Consider the following 19,991-nt stretch of genomic DNA (forward strand, 5'->3'; position numbering starts at 1 on the left):
CATCGATATATTGAACAGTTCATACAGTATCTTAATATTCAGGATCCAAGGTACTTTCCCTCAAATGTTCTTGCTCAGGCAGACTACATTTGTTGATCACAAATATCTTATGTAAGGTATTTTAACAGAATGTATTCTGTCTGGATGGACAACCTCACTTGGCATAATACATCATATCCCTAGGTGCTTTTCCTGGATATTTTTGCCTGGCCAGACCTCATCTGTTGGTTTTTCTATCTTATACAAGATACTGCCACTGGATGTTTTTCTCCTTGGGTGGACTGCACTTGATATAATCCAATGTATCTCAGAGTGCTTCCCCTTGAAGGTTTCTACATGTGTGGACTGTACATGGCCTATTCCTATAAAATTCACATCATTTTTATCTGGTACCTTACTGTAACTCTGTTAGATAATACAGCTTGCTACATGTTGACATCAGGGTAATCCTAATATCCCTAATTATTGTACTCTTATCTGTAATTCTTTTTTTTCATAACCCCACTTATTCAAGGTATTTTCTCTGGATCTTTTTAACTAGGAAGATGTAAACTTGTTGATTACAATATCTTGCATAAGGTGCTTAAACTGGATAATTTACACAGTTAGACCACATATTCTATTCTGCCCAAACCTTGGCACACTTATTTAGGCCTTGACGATGAAAAACCCACTTGAAATAAGAATGTATCTTGGAACGGCTGGCGTGGATATTAATTAACACTTTTATTGATAAACAGAGTACGATGTTTCAACCTCTGCTTATCAATAAAAGTGTTGATACTCATACCAACTGGTGTGAGATACATTCTTATTTGGACCTGTTGTCACTTACACCTTAGACCTTCAGTGTTTGTTCACACCTTGGTGTTTCAAGTTATAGCTATACAACAGTCTTTAGTGACTCCATGCTGTGAGTGTATTAATGTTTACCTTTTCCATTTCACCATCTTTTTATTATAGTTTCATTACTGGGCAAAGAGCATACCTACTCCAGAAGTAGTGCTATAATACATAGGTGGTGTTTGTTTTTGTATTATTACTCAGTTTGAATGTTAACATGCTTTTACCAGCCTCTCCACTTTGTGTGTGATTCTATATCTGGGTAGAATGAGGCCAGACTATTTTGCAAGTTTAGTAGGTTAAGATTAATTCATATTAGTTTCCTTTATTGGGCTAAAAGTACTAAGTAACTATCAGAGGTGAAAAGTTTAGTATGGAAATAAACACTGTAATATATTATGTGTGTATTAGACCTCTACTCCAGTGGAATGAATGTTGTTATTAGAGGTTCTGGGCTTGGACTTGTGTTGTAAACATCAATATTGTGGGGCCTTTCTTTTTAAGTTGAAAATAATTAACAGATAATAAACCATTTATTTTCCATGAATGTTTGAGGTCAGTGAAAATTAACACACATTCCAGGTAATGTTTGAGAAAAGAAATTCAAGTAGTACATTTTCTATATATCCTTGTAGTACTGAAAACATTAAATTTGTTGTTTCAGGGACAGGCAAACTAGGATTTTCTTTTATCCGCATTACGGCCCTACTGGTTTCCTGCAATCGTCTTTGGATGGGGACAGGCAATGGAGTTACAATATCTGTACCTTTATCTGAAGGTATGTAGATAGTGAAATAATGTTGTATATACTTGTGATCAGAAACTCTTTCATAAGGAAGTAGTACAGATTTCTGTCTTGTTTACAGCTTCTAAACAGACATCAGTGAGTGGGACTGGAAGAAAAGCTCCAGGGGGGATGGTTAGAGTTTACAGTGACACCAAGGATAATGTCACCCCTGGAAGCTTCATCCCTTACTGTTCCATGGCTCAAGCTCAGCTCTCCTTCCATGGACACAGAGATGCTGTCAAGTTTTTTGTAGCAGTACCAGGTATGTTGTAATAATTTACTTTTTGGATAAACACATCCAAACAACAAAATAATTATAGTTAGCCATTTATTAATCAGTCATTGATATTTTATTTTTGAACAGATCATGTGAAGTTAAGAATGAAATGGTTATAACTTTGTTACTGTTTTATATAAGTTATTGTGTAACTCTCTTAAGCATGTGAAAATTGGTTCTTATGATTGATACATATAGTGATGCCACTGTTCAGATTTGAAGTGGACAGTTTGGAATACGTGCATTAATAACAATAGTGAGAAGTTGCTGAATAATTTCTGTAGTTAATAAATAGACATAGATTTCATTATTATTAATTATAGTTTTAGAATAAACTGTGTAAATATTGTAATGAAATAAATATGGTTGATAACCTGTGTTAATTGCAAACTTCTAGTAGCTGTGTTGTTAATTTTTAGGTCAGGGTGGTATGAGTGGTGTTTCCACACCTGCAGACAATAGGACAAGTCTTGAACAGGATAAAGGAAATTCTGACATGCTAAGAAAGCCTAAACACATGCTAGTCATCTCAGGAGGAGAGGGTTACATTGATTTTCGCATTGGTAACTATTTCTCTTTGACATATCAAAACCATAACTTGTAGAACTTACACCAAGTCCATGACAAATTTCATATTAGAATGTTTGAAACGTGTACTTTAGTGTTGATGTCCCTTTTCAGGTGATGGGGATGAAGAAGAAGATGGTACGGGAGAGAAGTGTCATCATGGACTTTCAAAAGGGGACAGAAGTCATCTCATTGTTTGGCAAGTAGCCCTTGCATAACTGTTGTAGGGCTTCTTTCTATAAGTTGGTAAATGTTTTTTGCTATTGGTCTGTTTGATATTTATAAAAACAACAAATGATCACTGCATGTTAAAATGTGTATAGCAGCAACAACACTTGTCAGAGTTAGTATGTATAAAAATACTGTACTATTACATCAGTAATATTTGTACACAAAGCCATAAGCTTGTAAGCACCTTCTGTGTGATAAAAAGATTCTGTATGGTTTAACATAGAAAATGTACATTGAGTTATTTATGTTACAAGTACTTTGTTTCTGAATCCTGAGTTGTAGATACTTTTTGTTTTTAACCACGACCTTCAAAGAGGAATGTTTTATTTGACGACCAGCTATGAAATTGTATAAAACTTTTATTTAAAGGGAAGCTGTACAGTTTACAAACAGATCTCATTAGGTTCTGTACAGAAAGACATGGATGTAGCCTGCTTCGTGGAAATAAATTTTTATTCGGCAGAAGTTAGCTCATTGATTATGTGTGTTTTTTACATATCACAAACCAATTTACACCCCTACACAAGTGTTTATATTTATTTAGAAAAAAAGCTAGTGACATTAATACAGTATTAGTAAATGTACAAAGTTACAGGTTGATTATCAATCATCCTCATTAAGTCTCTCTTCCACAGCTGCTATCCTATTGGACAGATCTGTTAACACGGCCTGAATCTAGAGAGGGAAAATAATTTGTACTTACTGAAGTTTCCACTTTAGTTGTTGTAAGAAGTCTTAAACATTTAATATTCACCATAAATTAAAATGTGATTTGAACATGTTAAGGGCTCAAGCAAATTTAACATTAAAATCTTGCATATCTGTGGCTGTATTAACCCTATGACAGGTTATTATGAATTAAATAATTGTCAGTTTAAGGGTAGAAGTGCCATCGCATGAAAACACTGAAGTTTAGTCTAATTCTCATTACATTATTGTGCCTAGCTAACAATATAGTAGTTACCCAATCCCATAACAAAACTGACCAGTCTGGACATTTTGCACGTGGAGCATATGAAACTTTTGTTGTTGTTTTTTAATATAAATATTTGAATTAAGTGTGGGTAAGGGACCATTTCTACATGGTGAGATTCCACTCATTTAGGAAAGACAAATGATTTTAAATTTGTAAAAAAAACTATAGACTTTGGTGTGTATTTTGACATCACAAACAGTGCTATTTTCAACAAGTAACTCATTTAATCAGTATCGAAGTGGGTTTAATATTTACTTTTAAATTAAATGAAAAATACACAGTGTATCACTTACTGCTGCAAGCTTCAATTCAATATCCAACGGGTTACCATTTGATGTGTCTCGAAAGCAAACTTGTGGCTTTAGCTTTCCTATCTGATACCTTAAATAAACAGTTACAGAAATTATTGCCTGTTGTATGTTCACTTTAAAAGTTCTATGATAAATTATTAGTACACTACTCGCCTCAAAGATTTGACAGTCAGTCAGTCTTAATATGTGTCTGTCAAAATAACTTTCTTATAGAGCATTTCACAGGTAACCAGTAGCAGCAGTCTTTTTAAACCTGTTTACTGGACTTGTAAAACAATACAAACTTTATCTTCAGAATAACCTAAAGCATGACAAGGGAGGGAAGAAGCAACACATTTTAAAACTGATGAAATCTTCAGGTTTAAGATGTCTGATTAGAGAGGTACAAGAAATATCCACAGCTTAGATGTGATGTTTGTGTTCAGCTTGTTTCATATTAGTATAATAGTTTCTATACACAATACTACTGCAACTAGAGCACAGCCAGTTGAAAATGAAGTACCCCCACACTTTGTGAAATCAAACTTAAAGAGCCAGAGAAGTACACTCAAGGCACTTAAATATTGGTAAATTACTTTGTGAGCCAGTCAAAGTTATGATCATTCAAGAAATGAATTCTTTGAATAATTATTGATAAAAATCAGTTTAACAACTGCTAATATATCAAAAAGCTAGTTTGTTTTTGTAACACCACATTCCAACTGGCTTTTATGTAATGTCTCTCATTAACAAAAGTAGTTGATTTATTAAATTAGATTCTTTATTGATTAAAGAGGTTTGGATAGATAATTTTAGTTTCATGGTAAATTATATGGACTTGGCTGTAGCCTAGGTGATCCCACACTATGTCTTTACTTTAGGATTATACTAAGACTTACAATGAGCAGTCAGTAATCAAACTATTATATCTTGGTAAATGCATTTTGACTTCTGTTTCATGATGTAACATGTGCTGTATCTTATAAAGGTTAGATTCCATGGGTTTTCCCCTTAACACTTTCACAAGGGTATCCTACTGAAACTAGACTAAGTGTCTTTGAGAAGTACATGACAAAAACCATACTCTGTTTTTCATAGCTGGTTATAATTAAACAATAGTCAGGTTTGTGTAAACATGTTAACAGTTTAGTCCATGTCTAATTATTTCTGAGTCAATAATGGAATATTAATATTACAGCAAACTTCATGAGTTGTGTAAAAGTAGGATACATGCTGAAGGTAAAGTGATACAAACACACCTTTAATAGCTAATATTTTGTTGGAATAGCACAAAAATAGTAACAATTAGAAGGTAGTTGGTTATTTTAAAGTCAAAACACTAATTAATTAAACTGAAAAACCTGAATTGATCAAATACCATAAAGGAATAATGTAAGAAATAATCAATCCCAGAACTCTCTCAGTAATTAAATATTTTACATGGTGAAGCAGTAACATGATGTGATAAGAGGTAATTATCAACAATTTGACACACAATTAATTTAAATATCCAGCTGTAGTCATAATACACATAATAATATTACAACTGTAAGATTGTTCTACACGAAATTCGATCAGTAAAAGTTTCTGACAGTTAATTTTTGCAGTTCTACTAGATGAAAGTAAAGTTACAATATTGTACTACTGTTGAAGTGGATATCCTTGTTTCTTCACCACAACAAAGCAACTTTAAATATTTCCTTAAGGCCATAAGTGACTGAATTTTGGTTAAGAATTACACCAGAATACGTCTTACCTGGAGCACTGGACTTTACTTAGAATGTTGGAATATTGATCAAATCTATACAACAGAGCTCTTCCACAGAACGTTCATTCATGAATAATAGAAACTACAGACCAGAGCTTTTCCACAGAACGTTCATCCTTTACAAACAACAACAGTGCTGACAGTTACATATCAAAACCTTAATTTGACAAAAGACAACTCACGCAGTGATGATCTCTGCTGAAAGACAGTAGCAATCTCGCCATTTCTCTAAAACAGATGTTGAGGACACATATTTCTTGCCTATTTCTGTCTTGCATCGGACACAAAACAGTTTCTTGAAGGCACTAAAATACAAAACAAAAGAACCTAACAACATCAATGTTAAGAAAAATCAGAATAACAATAACAGGCTGTAGAACAAGTAATTTAAAAGATGATTTTAATGAAACTTGTGGGATATTCTACAAAACTTATAGAATGTTATTAACATCATATAAATATTTGAACAGTCAAACACTTAATTACAAGTACAAATGTAGAATTATTTTCATTACATTTGTGTTTTCTATGTTAAAATTTCATAAACATATTCACATCATGACAGGTTTATCGTGTAAGATGAAAGGTTAATGGAACATTTTTCTATTTCATTACAGCACGTAGAATTTCAAAACAATACCCTAACTCTGTGTAGTTTATCTTTTTCTAATATTAGAAATAACCCAAATATCCATCATTTGGGTATGTAATAACTCCTTGTAGCTGCTTTCGTGTGTTTTGTGTTTTTTTATGACCCTGCAAAGCTTTGAGATCTGATTTGTTAGCTAGGGTTTATCTACACCATTTCTGACAGACTTTAGCCTTTAATTTAGTCTATATTCCTTGTAATAGCACACTTGTTACATGTTTTGTTTTAAGAATGATATATATACTCTGTGTGTAGAAATGCTCTTCATAAATAAACATTCTCCTTATACACCTTATAATCTACATATACAGAGATTATTCGATTCAAAATTTGATTTGAATATTTTGAGATGATTCAACTCATTATTCAATTCAAAAACAATTCACAAGCCATATTAAATAACTGAATCATCTTATGACATACCAAAATGTCCATTACATATACATTTAATTTCACTCTATGGGAGTATTAATCTAAAAACTAATAGGTCACCAACCAAAGAGCAGAAGGAACTTGCTTGTCCACAGAATACAGTTAATGAGTCAACTTCTCATAAACAACAACAGTTCTGACAGAAAGAAAGGTCAAATTCACCAGCATCAGCTGCTGTGTAAGTACAGAAGTCACTGGTACTATTCATGCATATACAAGGACTACTTCTAACCAGTGAATGGACAACATAATAGAATATCATGTCCCATTTTAGCCCCATGTCTTACTGTATCGATGGTGGAGTGAACAAACATTCACATCAGATCTTTTATTGCGACAACCAGGTAGTATCTTATTCTTGATAAAAGTTTGTAACACTGGGTCAAAGTATCATTGACCTCACCATGACCAGTTTATTCTTTCTTCACACATCATGAAGAAATGTTAAACAGCATACAGCTGTTGTGACTCACAGACAACATCAATATCCTGTCAGCATTGGGTTCATATAATAACATCACCTTACACGGGGACAAAAACATCCTGTCAGCATTGGGTTCATATAATAACATCACTTTACACGGGGCGCAAAAACATCCTGTCAGCATTGGGTTCATATAATAACAAGTTATTAAGTGAATAACAGAAACACAGAATTATACAATTGTTTTTTGTTTTGTTTTATCAAAACACCTTTAATTGACAACCATTTTCACTCAGAATTGTACTGGTTTTGGTGTAAATGAAATAGAAGAGTATATATCAGTTCATTTTATAAACTTTATATGTTTAATGTTGATATAATATGATTGGTTGTTTGGTGTTTTATGGTGCAAAGCAACTAGGCTATCTGGTAAAAAGTTAAAATTATTAAAGTAAAAATATTAAAATTCATAAACAAAGTTTAATTGTTGAATTAAAAACATAACATTAAAACCAATGTTTACATCTAGTCTACAGCAGTAAGAGAAAAACTACAGTAATACAAGTTGTAAAGTACTTTCTGTAGCATAACTGTAATTATCATAAATTGCCAGGAAGACTAACAGGTAAGTATAAAAACCACCACCAGTCACCTGAAGTTGGACTTTCCAGTCCTGGTTTTGAGTTATTTAATGTGATGGCCATTTTCTAATTACAAATCAAACTAGATGAACTTTTATTCTTAAAAGGAAATCACATTAAAAAAAGGTCTAATGTATAAATTAAAAATTTTAAATGATATTTAAAAGATTAATGGCCTTTAAAAAACTGAAAACATTACCAAGGTGGACAGTGTTACCATCACCAAAAACATTCTCTAACATTATGGACAAACCTTGGGACAGAACATGTTTAAAATGGTGCCGTCCTTGAGAGTCGTAACGATGGCAAGACAGTAAAATGTGGCTTATTGTGACCGGAATATTAAACAGACAACACATTGGTGCATCAGTTCCAGATAAAAGAAAATTACGAGTTAAAAAACTGTGACCAGTGCGTAGTTAAGTTAGGACTACTTCCTCTTTCTGATTCTTACAGAAGCAAGACGGCTAAAGTTCAATAGAGGGTTTTATTTGGAAAAGCTTGATTTCATGTTGCTCACTCCAAGTCGACTGCCAGCTGGCACAGAGCCAAGCCTTGAATACAGGACTATAGTCCATGTATGAAACAGGCACAGCAGTGATAGTGTCAAAGCAGATAGATTTAGCTGCGGTGTCGGTGATCTTGTTCCCATGAATACCAACATGGCCTGGTATCCAGAAAGACTGTTCCTATGGAACAGGCACAGCTGTGATAGTGCCAGAGCAGATAAATTTAGCTGTGGTGTTGGCGAGCTTGTTTCCTCAAATACCAATGTGGTCTGGTATCCAGAAAAACTGGATAGAAGTAGATGCTAAAGAGAAATGGGCCAGTCAGTTTTGAATATCGGCAAGAACAGAGTGTGAACTAAAGTGAAGTGATTCCAGGGCCAGTAGAGAACTAAGTGAGTCAGTATAAATAGTGCAGTTTGAGTACTGCTTAGTTTCTATGTGATCCAGGGTAAGAGAAATGGTGTACAGTTCAGCAGCGAACACAGAAGCTGTAGATGGGATCTGTGCACAACAAACCATGGCAGAACCCACATAGTCACCTGATTTTGAACAATCTGTATAAAGAGAAATGGGAGGATAGTTCAAAAAATGTTCAGCAAATAACAGACAGTATTTCCAATCAGAAGTGTCTACTTTTCTTTGATGACTTAAAGATAGGTCACATTTGAGGTCTGTAATAAGCCATGGTGGGATGGGCTGACCAATAGATACAGCAATGTTATCCAAGGACAGACCCAATTCATCCAACTGAATCTGGATATGACAGCCAAAAGGAGCAATAGCAGATTGTCTGTTCTGAAAAAGCATGGCCCACCGAGGAAGGAAAACCACTTGAGGTGGGATGCTTTGGTAAGGAATGAAGTCTTGAAGCATATAGTAGAGACAGTTGCAAACAGTGGAGGTGCAAAGAAGGTTCATGAGACTATGTGTAAGCTCTGAACTAGGTAAGTGTGGAAACTCCCAGTGCAGAGCCAAAATCCCTGATGATGAATGGGGTCCAACATCTTCAAGACCGAGGTCCAGGCAGAGCCAAAGACCAGTGAAACATAGTCCAGTTTCGATCGAATAGAGCATGAAATATCCTTAGCACAGAACACTGATCTGCCCCCCAAATGGTGGAACAGAGGACACAGAGGATATTCAGTGCTCTTGTACATTTGACCCATAGCTGCTTGATGTGTGATATAAAGGTCACCTTACAGGCAAAAATAAGGCCCAAGAACTTTGTCTCAGGAACCACAAGCAGCACAACTTCACCAATACAGAGTTAAGGATCAGGGTGAAAACCACATTGGTGGCAAAAGTGCATGCAAACTGTTTTAGAGAGAGAGAAGGTAAAGCCGTTTGCTGTGGTCTACTTCAGTAAATGGTTGAGGGCAGTCTGTAGCTGCCGCTTAATATACTTTATGTTCGACAACTGACATGAGATGTCAAAGTCGTCAACATAATAAGGCCCAAGAACTTTGTCTCAGGAACCACAAGCAGCACAACTTCACCAATACAGAGTTAAGGATCAGGGTGAAAACCACATTGGTGGCAAAAGTGCATGCAAACTGTTTTAGAGAGAGAGAAGGTAAAGCTGTTTGTTGTGGTACACTTCAGTAAATGGTTGAGGGCAGTCTGTAGCTGCCGCTTAATATACTTTATGTTCGACAACTGACATGAGATGTCAAAGTCGTCAACATAGAGCTTGTTTCCAACAGTAAGAGGGAGTTATTCAGTGATGGCATTAATCTTTATACTGAAATGTGTGACATTCAAAACACAGCCCTGAGGGACTCCAAGTTCCTGTAGAAAAGAACGGGAAAGTGTCGAACCCACACAAACTTGGAATCGCCTGCCCATTAAAAAATTTTAATAAACTTTGGAATTGGTGGTAGAAGATATACTGGTTGTGAACTTAATCCAAGATTCCTTCTGGCTTTGATGTCTTACCCACCGAACATGTGCATGGGCCTGCTGTAAAGCAATGCGGTGCAAGAGTGTGGGATACCTACAAAAAGTATCCCAGGCCCATTTTTTAGCTTTCCGTGCCATGTGGCAGGCAGAATTCCACCAGAGACTAGGATATCATGGACAACCTGTCTAAGTTTTAGGAATACACTGAGCAGCTGCTTGTATAATACAGTCAGTTACTGCTGCCACACAATCATCAGTTGATGGCTTACACACAATGGCAGAATCAAGTTCTGTGAGAGCAGTGAAAGAGAGCCAGTTTGTGTGATCCAGCTTCCACCAGAGCATGTAGGTTGGGTTGCATCGACCACAGCCAGTCTCTCTCAAGATTATGGGAGAATGATCACAACCTCGTGGATTATTGTCAACCCTCCATGAAAAATGGGAGAATATGGAAGGGGAGCAAACTGAGAGATGAACAGCTGTGAAGTACTGACAAGGTGCATGAAAATAAGTAGAAGAACCAGCATTGAAAATAGAAAGGTTGTGATCAGAGAGCACACGCTCTAGAGAGCAACCCCTCCTATCAATATTGGCACTTCCCCAGAGGGGATGATGTCCATTAAAGTCCTCTAAGATTAAAAAGGGAGATGGCAAATGTTCAATGAGAGCATCAAGGTCTGATTAATCAGAGGTCTCTCCAGGTGACAAGTAGAGAGAACAAACAGTGATGGTATGACCCAAGAAAACACGGATGGCTGAGGCCTCTAAGGGTGTGTTGAGTGGCAAAGACAGGATGGGCACATGCTGATCAACCAACAGTGTCACCCCTCCATGCACTCATCCATCACACATCCTGTCATTTCTGTACAAAGAAAACTGCTGAAATGTGACTGTATTGGCAGGTTTCAGAAATGTTTCCTGTAAGGAAAGACATACAGGATGGTGGGAAGCAATCAGTGTTTTGATGTCATCCAGATTATAACGTAAACCTCGACAGTTCCATTGTATCAAGGTGGCCATTTTTATTTGTATGTAGGCAAATTGGGTTGAGAGCCTCACTGCAGAAACTCTTTGGGTGGAGAAACCAGTGAGAATCGCTGACTCTGGTATGTTCTTCAAATCCCTCTCAACAATAACTCCTCGTGATGAATTCAAAGTAGCATGAGGTATAACCTCAATAGGTACATCCCTAATTGCCTTTGAATGCAAGAGGAGTTCACTGTGTTGAGATGTGGATGTTTCCACCAATATGTCACCAGATCAAAGCTTCTTTACTGACTTGGGAGAGTCAGCAAGTCCCTTCTGAATGAAAATGGGAGACATTTGTCTTATAGGTTTGTCTTGAAAAGAATGTAGTATAAGAAAATGAGGTACAACAGGTGTTACAGATGTTGAAGATTGCTGCTCAGAATCTTCAAGATGTAGTCGTTTACCTATGGACTGTTTTTTCACTATTTTATTTAAGTTTATATTTGGAGGATGCATAATAAAAAAAAAAGAATATTTTGTGCCCACTGACCCTTTCCTCCATTGAGCCCCATGAGGGGACACACTACAATGCCAAACGAAGACACTGCAGCAATATACCCAAACACCAGCATCAGACAATGTCCATAATACCTGTTGAGAACATCCAACACAGGTACTTTGTTGGCCCTCGCCCAAGTGGACCAGTCAATTAACCCTTTGGGGGCCACCCCAAGACTACCCATCTACAGGAATTCAAGGACAAAGTGGTGTGTTTGGGTTGGACTCTCAACCACCACGATCCTCTTGTCCCTTTCACAGATCACCATGCACGGCAAACATGTGAATGGATGTTTATATCCCATATGAGATAAACTGAAAGAATGAAACCTTCCCTGGGAGGTCTCCTCACCACATACAGGAATCCACAACAAGGGGTGATACAATAAACACTGCAGTTACTTTATTATAAAAGCAGTCATGAACTACATAAAAGTATAAAGGCAGTAACAAACATACCATCCTTCATCAGGCTCGCCCATGTTGGAAAAACAAAGACCTTCCCTTTCTTCTACGTATGATGTAACAGCTAAAAAATAGTTTCACAATTATAAATGTTAAAATATATTATACAAAGAATTAATTATTACCTTACTGTCTGGGTGCAAGTATGGTTAAAATATATTATACAAAGAATTAATTATTACCTTACTGTCTGGGTGTGAGTATGCTTAAAATATATTACATAAAGAATTAATTATTACCTTACTGTCTGAGTGTGAGTATGGTTAAAATATATTACACAAAGAATTAATTATTACCTTACTGTCTGGGTGTGAGTATGACTGAAATATATTACACAAAGAATTAATTATTACCTTACTGTCTGGGTGTGAGTATGACTGAAATATATTACATAAAGAATTCATTATTACCTTACTGTCTGGGTGTGAGTATGGTTAAAATATATTACACAAAGAATTAATTATTACCTAACTGTCTGGGTGTGAGTATGGTTAAAATATATTACATAAAGAATTCATTATTACCTTACTGTCTGGGTGTGAGTATGGTTAAAATATATTACACAAAGAATTAATTATTACCTTACTGTCTGGGTGTGAGTATGGTTAAAATATATTACACAAAGAATTAATTATTACCTTACTGTCTGGGTGTGAGTATGGTTAAAATATATTACATAAATAATTAATTATTACCTTACTGTCTGGGTGTGAGTATGGTTAAAATATATTACATAAATAATTAATTATTACCTTACTGTATGGGTGTGAGTATGGTTAAAATATATTACATAAAGAATTAATTATTACCTTACTGTCTGGGTGTGAGTATGGTTAGAATATATTACATAAAGAATTAATTATTACCTTACTGTTTGGGTGTGAGTATGGTTAAAGTATATTACACAAAGAATTAATTATTACCTTACTGTCTGGGTGTGAGTATGGTTAAAATATATTACACAAAGAATTAATTATTACCTAACTGTCTGGGTGTGAGTATGATTAAAATATATTACATAAAGAATTAATTATTACCTTACTGTCTGGGTGTGAGTATGGTTAAAATATATTACATAAATAATTAATTATTACCTTACTGTCTGGGTGTGAGTATGGTTAAAATATATTACATAAAGAATTAATTATTACCTTACTGTCTGGGTGTGAGTATGGTTAAAATATATTACACAAAGAATTAATTATTACCTAACTGTCTGGGTGTGAGTATGGTTAAAATATATTACATAAAGAATTAATTATTACCTTACTGTCTGGGTGTGAGTATGGTTAAAATATATTACATAAAGAATTAATTATTACCTTACTGTCTGGGTGTGAGTATGGTTAAAATATATTACATAAAGAATTAATTATTACCTTACTGTCTGGGTGTGAGTATGGTTAGAATATATTACATAAAGAATTAATTATTACCTTACTGTATGGGTGTGAGTATGGTTAAAATATATTACATAAAGAATTAATTATTACCTTACTGTCTGGGTGTGAGTATGGTTAGAATATATTACATAAAGAATTAATTATTACCTTACTGTCTGGGTGTGAGTATGGTTAAAATATATTACACAAAGAATTAATTATTACCTTACTGTCTGGGTGTGAGTATGGTTAAAATATATTACACAAAGAATTAATTATTACCTAACTGTCTTGGGGTGAGTATGGTTAAAATATATTACACAAAGAATTAATTATTACCTTACTGTCTGGGTGTGAGTATGGTTAAAATATATTACACAAAGAATTAATTATTACCTAACTGTCTTGGGGTGAGTATGGTTAAAATATATTACACAAAGAATTAATTATTACCTTACTGTCTGGGTGTGAGTATGGTTAAAATATATTACACAAAGAATTAATTATTACCTTACTGTCTGGGTGTGAGTATGGTTAAAATATATTACATAAAGAATTAGGTATAACCTTACTGTGTGTGTGTGAGTAATGTTAAAATATATTACATTAAGAATTAAGTATAACCTTACTGTCTTTGTGAATAAGAAGTTAATTTTGACATAAACAACAGAGAATACAGAACTGAAACACATCAACAACACGTTACTTTTACAGCCAATACCTCTCAGTGGTTCTGTATTTTTATTGATTATGTTATATTTTAAATGTTATTTTTTTAAAGTTTTTAATTGGATCACAAAAACAGTAAATAGCATTAAAAATGCCAAATGTTTGAACGCATTCCTTCATCACATACAATACGCTGTTTTGAAGAATCAAGCTGTAGTTAACATGTTTACTGTGTTTATACCATGATAAGTAGTTGAGAGCTAGTTTAAAATAAGATACAAGAACAGCAACCTGATAGAGCCAAAAACAGTAAATCTTCATCAGTTCCAGTCAAACATGTGGTGTCTCCAAATATTGCCAAACACTTCTTGCACTGGATGACCCCATGACTGGTGTCAGAGTCTTCAGAAAAATCAAGGTCTTCAGCTGCAGGCCTTGATCTTATGTGTACCTCATTAGTGTTGGTAGCCATCACTATCAAAATGAAATTTTAAAAGGTCTCTACTAAGATGCATAAGGTACTTCACCATAGTTCTCCAAACAAAATCAAAGTCAATACACATTTAAAACCATTTTTAATTTAAGCCAATACATAGTCTTTAAACTATGACTTCACATGTTTAATCTTTGTCACGTCACCATCAGGAGTGCTTGCAGATATAAAATGCTGTGTTTTCTCCTTTAACTAGGTTAAGTGACTTATATTTAACTTCATTATTTCTGCCATATTCTTACACACACACTTACTGGATCTTGGTTTCTATTAAACAATTTTGATGTTTTTTAAACTTTATTGCTTCACAGATATTATTTACTCTAATAAGCTTTCATTGAGCTAATATTACTGTTTCTTTCTATTACATAGTATGCACTTGGGATGTGGAAAGTTCGGTAGGTCTTACTTCTGACGTTAAGTTGGGTACGACTTCTGACGTCAAGTCGGGTACGACTTACTTCTATTGTTAACAACTTAAATGTCTCTCTTCCAAGTTTAGCAATGATAAGAAAAACTAATAAAATTCTTGATTTTACCAACAGAAATATGAATTTCAGTACAAGGTTATCATAGTAGTAATAGTATTTAAGTTCTTAATACGAAAAGACTGGACATATTAACTTGAATATTACAGGTTATTAGCTTAAGCTTAAAAATCATAGGTAGATATTTGTTTCTAGAAGTGTTCTGTTTTGGATAATGTTTTTAACTTCTAGAAGGGTATGTCTAATATTGTTATTTTAATTATGACAAAATCATGCAAGATAAATGTAACCATAAATAAACATCAATGGTATACATAATTTTTTTTTTAAATACCATTTTTTATTTGTGTTTATTACATATTTTTGAATAGATTGAAAATAAGTTATAACTTTACCATTTCTTATTCTACAAAACAAGTTCCAAAGTTTGTCTACCCATGACTTTGAAATATACTGCTGGGGCAGTGATTTGAAACTTTATTTATTGATTAAGTAAATAGCTACTATCAATATGAATTAGATGTAATATATTCTCTTTAACTTCTTATGAGTTTTTTGAAGTAAGTGAATATTAACAATATATATCATATAGCAGAATTATACAGCACAACTTAAACCTAGCTCGTCATTAGGAATAACAGTATTACTGTACTGTTTATGTAATTACCAATAGTAGTAGTAACATTATAATATAGTTTTAGTTTTATTGTAAAAGTTTAAACTCAGTTTTTAAGTAAATTTCCAGTTATGTTAACAATAATATAGTACACTAATTTTCTCTGTAGGGATAAAATACTTCCACGTTCAGCGTCATTACGATTTATAACTACTTCGTAAGTTATATAAATAATTAACATAATGAAATACTATCAACCGTAGAAGCAATAGTACTAGGCTTACAAGCATGACGTTGTGGCTTGTGTTCATCTAGCTTTTATTCTTTAAGACAAATAGGCTTGAGCTATAAAAGCGTATTCAAGAAATTTCAACATGCACTAAATACGGTCTACTTAACACTTCGTGTATACAGATTAAAAATAAATACATTACTTGTTCTTACCTTTACCGTACATGAACTTTAAACTTCCCGCTGGCTCGTGCCCTTGTCGAAACTAAATTGATTAAATACTAAAAATTAAAATATAAAATAAAGCTATCATGTGTTCTTATTCACATATTTCTCTCAAATCACTTAATATGCAACGAAAAGTAATGTTTGTTTGTTTCTTACGTTCAACTTATATTTATATTTTGCTGTGAAATGTTTAAATATATATTTTTGTACGATTAGAAACCATGAAATCCACCATTATATCTAATTCATTAAGTTATTTGAATCATCAAGTTCAGCAACGATTCATGGCGCATAAATGCAGTAATTTTGAAATAAATCTTTGAATATTAATGTTGAGTGAACATATTTGAATGTATCTTTAAATCGTTATTTGCATCAATTCTATAGCAAAGGGTACTAGCGGCGATACGGTTTTTGTGGTACATATCATAGCTAATAACGTAGAAAAAGGTAGATCAGAAGAGTTAGTTTTTGAATGCAAAACAGTAAAATAATGGTAGTAACTTCTCTCACGGATACTGTCCAAACTTAACTGTTGGAATGAAAATTAAGTAAATCAGTGGGAATGGGTATCAGGCTTACTTTAATATATAAGGAAGATCAAGTTGGCTGGGTGAGTTTATGTATCGGTTTGGTAAGAAAATGAAGCTTCTTGGAACAGAATGGTTTACATTTAAGGTAAAAACTGGCTTGTTTGCAAGGGTTGTTAACTTAGCTGTAAGAGAATTTTAAACTATGATTAAACAGTAGTAAGGTTGTTGTTGTGGTGTTTTGAATTAAGCAAAAAGCTACACAATGGGCTATCTGTGCTCTGCCCACCACGGGTATCGAAACCCGGTTTTAGCGTTGTAAGTCCGCAGACATACCGCTGAGCCACTGGAGGGCCAGTAGTAAGGGATAGGATAAACTACACTTTATTTTTTCTGCATTTAGAGAAAAGATGTTTTGTCATTTTAAGGGTGGACTAAATTGTTACTATTGTAATGTTAAAAGTATAAGAAATGAAACATTACTAGAGCACTGTTGTGACGAAGGATTTTGACATAATGAAAATAACTGAAACATGATTAACTTCAGACTGTTTTAATGACAGAAATTGTTTGAAATTATTAGAGAGTTATTAGGGATAAAGTCCTATAGAGAGGGGTGAGGAGTGGCTTTATACATAAAATATGACAGTCAATCCTATTATATGTTGGTAAAGAGTACTCCAAGAGTTGGCGGTAGGTGGTGATAACTAGCTGCTTTTCCTCTAGTATTTTACTGCTAAATTATGGAAGGCTAGCGCAGATATCCTTTGTGTAGCTTTGTGCGAAATTCAAGTCATTCAATAACAACCATATTTAAATATATTAATGGTAAGCAACATATTATAATGATAAAAAAACCTTTGATAATAATAAAAAAGTCTCAGATACGTGATAATCATGAGATGGCTCGGTTATTATATACTAACTTTCCTTCAGTTTTTCCTGGTGGAGGTTTAAACAAGATTTTTCATTCTGGACAGTGATTAGGTGGTAACAAAACTGAACTAGATAATCACATCAATTCATAGCTTCTCAAAAAAAAAGTTAGAATTGTAAAGAATGACAAAGTTCCTGGGCCAGATAAAATTTATTTTAAAGTTTGGAAGGAGGTCAAGGATGGAATATGTGAGCCATTTGATACTGTTTTATTTTAGTTTTTACTGAGTAGTTTACAAGCACTAAAAGTTTGGAAGTTAGCTAATGATACTCCTCTTTTAAAGAGATGTGATCTGTATTACCCTAGTAATTATAGATATATTAGTTTTAGATCAGGGATGGGAATTTTTTTGAAAATGTAATAGAAGATAATTTTCAAAGTTCAAAAAACTGTTCGATAGTCAGTATGGTTTCAGTAGAGAAAAATATTGCTTTACCAATCTTTTGATATTCTTGGGCTCTTTACCATACAAAAGCATTGAATTGTTGGAGAGTGTTCAGAGAAGAACTAGTAGAATAGCACCTGATATTTAAAAGTTGTCATACGAGAAAAGGCGGAGATATTTGAAATTATTTGCTCTTGAAAATAAAAAGAGTTAGAAGAGATGTGATTGAAGTGTTAATGTTATTAATGAAATTGATAGCGTTGATGCATCATCAATTTTCATACTTAAGGGTGAGAATGGTACGACTAGGGTTCACAAATATAAATTCATACTGGTTTGTCTTCATGTGTCGTAAGTGCCGTTAATGTAAGGGAGTTTAAAGAAAAGCTTCACAAATATCAGAATGATAAAGGCAGGTTTGAAGTTGTTTTAACAGTCTACTTTAGTGGATGGGAAAAACTAGGTGGACCAACAAGTCTATTATTGTCTTTAAGTGTAATGTCACATTATTCTTACATTGCGATAAGGCAGGCAGCCTACATAGGCAAACATGAGTATTGTTGTCCTTAAGCGTAATTTTACATTATTCTGAGACTGGAATAGAGCAGCCAAAATGGACCAAATATTCTATTGTTGTTCTGAAGTGTGATGCTGCATTATTCTGATCATGGGATGAGGCATCCTGCATAGGCCAGCATGTGTACTGTTGTCCTAAAGCATATTATGTTATTTTGACCTTACAATGAGACAACCTAGATGTACCAACAGGTAAATTATTGTTCTTAGGAGTTATATTACATTATTTTCACCTTGGGATCAGCCATATGAGATGGAATAATAGGTCTATTGTTATCTTAAAGTATTTTATTTTTCCTACATTGGGATACAATAGACCTATTACTCCGTCTTGTCTTTTGTATCCCAGTGTAAGAATAATAAAATACTGGGATATGGAAGACTAGATGATTTATAGGTCTATTGTTGTCTTTAGTATTATGTTATTCTTACACTGGGATGGGGAAGACAAGATGGGCTAAAATGTCTATTGTTCTTTTTAGAATTATGTTATTCTGACACAGAGATATGGAAGACTACATGGACTAATAGATCTATTGTTGTCTTTAGTATTATGTTATTCTTACACTGCAATATGGAAGACTAGATGGACTAATAGGTCTATTGTTGTATTTAGTATTATGTTACTATGACACTGGGATACGGAAGACTAGATGGACTAATAGGTCTATTGTTGTTTTTAGTATTATATTATTCTGGCTCGAAGATAGGGATGACTAGATGGACTTATAGGTCTAATGTTGTCTTTAGTTTCATGTTACTCTTACACTGGAATAGTGGAGACTAGAGGTACTGAAAGATCTATTGTTCTCTATAATATTATGTTATTCTCACACTGGGATATGGAAGACTAGATGGACTTATAGGTCTATTGTTGTCTTTAGAATAATATTATTTTTACATTAGTATAGGAAAGACTACATGGACTTTTAAGTCTATTGTTGTCTTCAGTACAGCGGAGCGCCGTTAAGCCGCGGTATTTGGGGGGTCAACCTGCTTAACCGCGGCTTAAACCTTTGTGACTGAAAAGCCGAAGTCGTCAACAGCTCCGCCGAGGAGCCTCATCCGGGCCATTGCATGATCATTATAATATCAATGTATTGACTATTCAGATACAATTGACAAGTGCCGTTTTAACACAAACGACCAATGCATTGCGATGGTTCGCTTT

General features: G+C 34.1%; 2 protein-coding genes across 32 annotated transcripts in view; one reads left to right on the top strand and one right to left on the bottom strand.

The window, feature by feature from the left end:
* Nucleotides 1-3,174, top strand: part of LOC143230176 (C-Jun-amino-terminal kinase-interacting protein 4-like) — a 92,558-nt gene extending 89,384 nt beyond the window's left edge. For all 30 annotated transcript variants that reach the window (XM_076463263.1, XM_076463270.1, XM_076463264.1 and 27 more), the window contains 4 exons: nucleotides 1,508-1,621; nucleotides 1,710-1,892; nucleotides 2,327-2,470; nucleotides 2,589-3,174. In XM_076463263.1, the coding sequence (XP_076319378.1) occupies nucleotides 1,508-1,621; nucleotides 1,710-1,892; nucleotides 2,327-2,470; nucleotides 2,589-2,692 (545 nt within the window). In that variant the 3' untranslated portion in view covers nucleotides 2,693-3,174. The remainder of the gene's footprint in view (nucleotides 1-1,507; nucleotides 1,622-1,709; nucleotides 1,893-2,326; nucleotides 2,471-2,588) is intronic.
* A 52-nt stretch (nucleotides 3,175-3,226) lies between these two features.
* Nucleotides 3,227-16,627, bottom strand: LOC143230181 (protein Mis18-alpha-like). 2 transcript variants are annotated; one of them, XM_076463300.1, is made up of 6 exons: nucleotides 16,378-16,627; nucleotides 14,628-14,810; nucleotides 12,280-12,349; nucleotides 5,922-6,044; nucleotides 3,975-4,062; nucleotides 3,227-3,380 (listed from the first exon to the last, which is right to left on the bottom strand). In XM_076463300.1, the coding sequence occupies exons 1-6, from the start codon at nucleotides 16,388-16,390 to the stop codon at nucleotides 3,309-3,311; spliced, it is 549 nt and encodes a 182-aa protein (XP_076319415.1). In that variant the 5' UTR covers nucleotides 16,391-16,627; the 3' UTR covers nucleotides 3,227-3,308. The 2 variants fall into 2 exon arrangements, with proteins under 2 accessions (XP_076319415.1, XP_076319416.1); XM_076463301.1 differs by lacking the exon at nucleotides 16,378-16,627 and adding an exon at nucleotides 16,218-16,354.
* Nucleotides 16,628-19,991: the final 3,364 nt, after the last annotated feature.

The sequence above is a fragment of the Tachypleus tridentatus genome, chromosome 10 (genome assembly GCF_004210375.1).
Source record: "Tachypleus tridentatus isolate NWPU-2018 chromosome 10, ASM421037v1, whole genome shotgun sequence".
In the NCBI taxonomy this organism is placed as follows: Eukaryota; Metazoa; Arthropoda; class Merostomata; order Xiphosura; family Limulidae; genus Tachypleus; species Tachypleus tridentatus.

Coding starts and splice junctions, on each gene's coding strand:
- LOC143230181 (XM_076463300.1), bottom strand. Junction 12,350..14,627: donor ACTGTTTTTGGCTCTATCAG/GTTGCTGTTCTT, acceptor ACTATTTTTTAG/CTGTTACATCATACGTAGAA. Junction 4,063..5,921: donor TCAGCAGAGATCATCACTGC/GTGAGTTGTCTT, acceptor TGTTTATTTAAG/GTATCAGATAGGAAAGCTAA.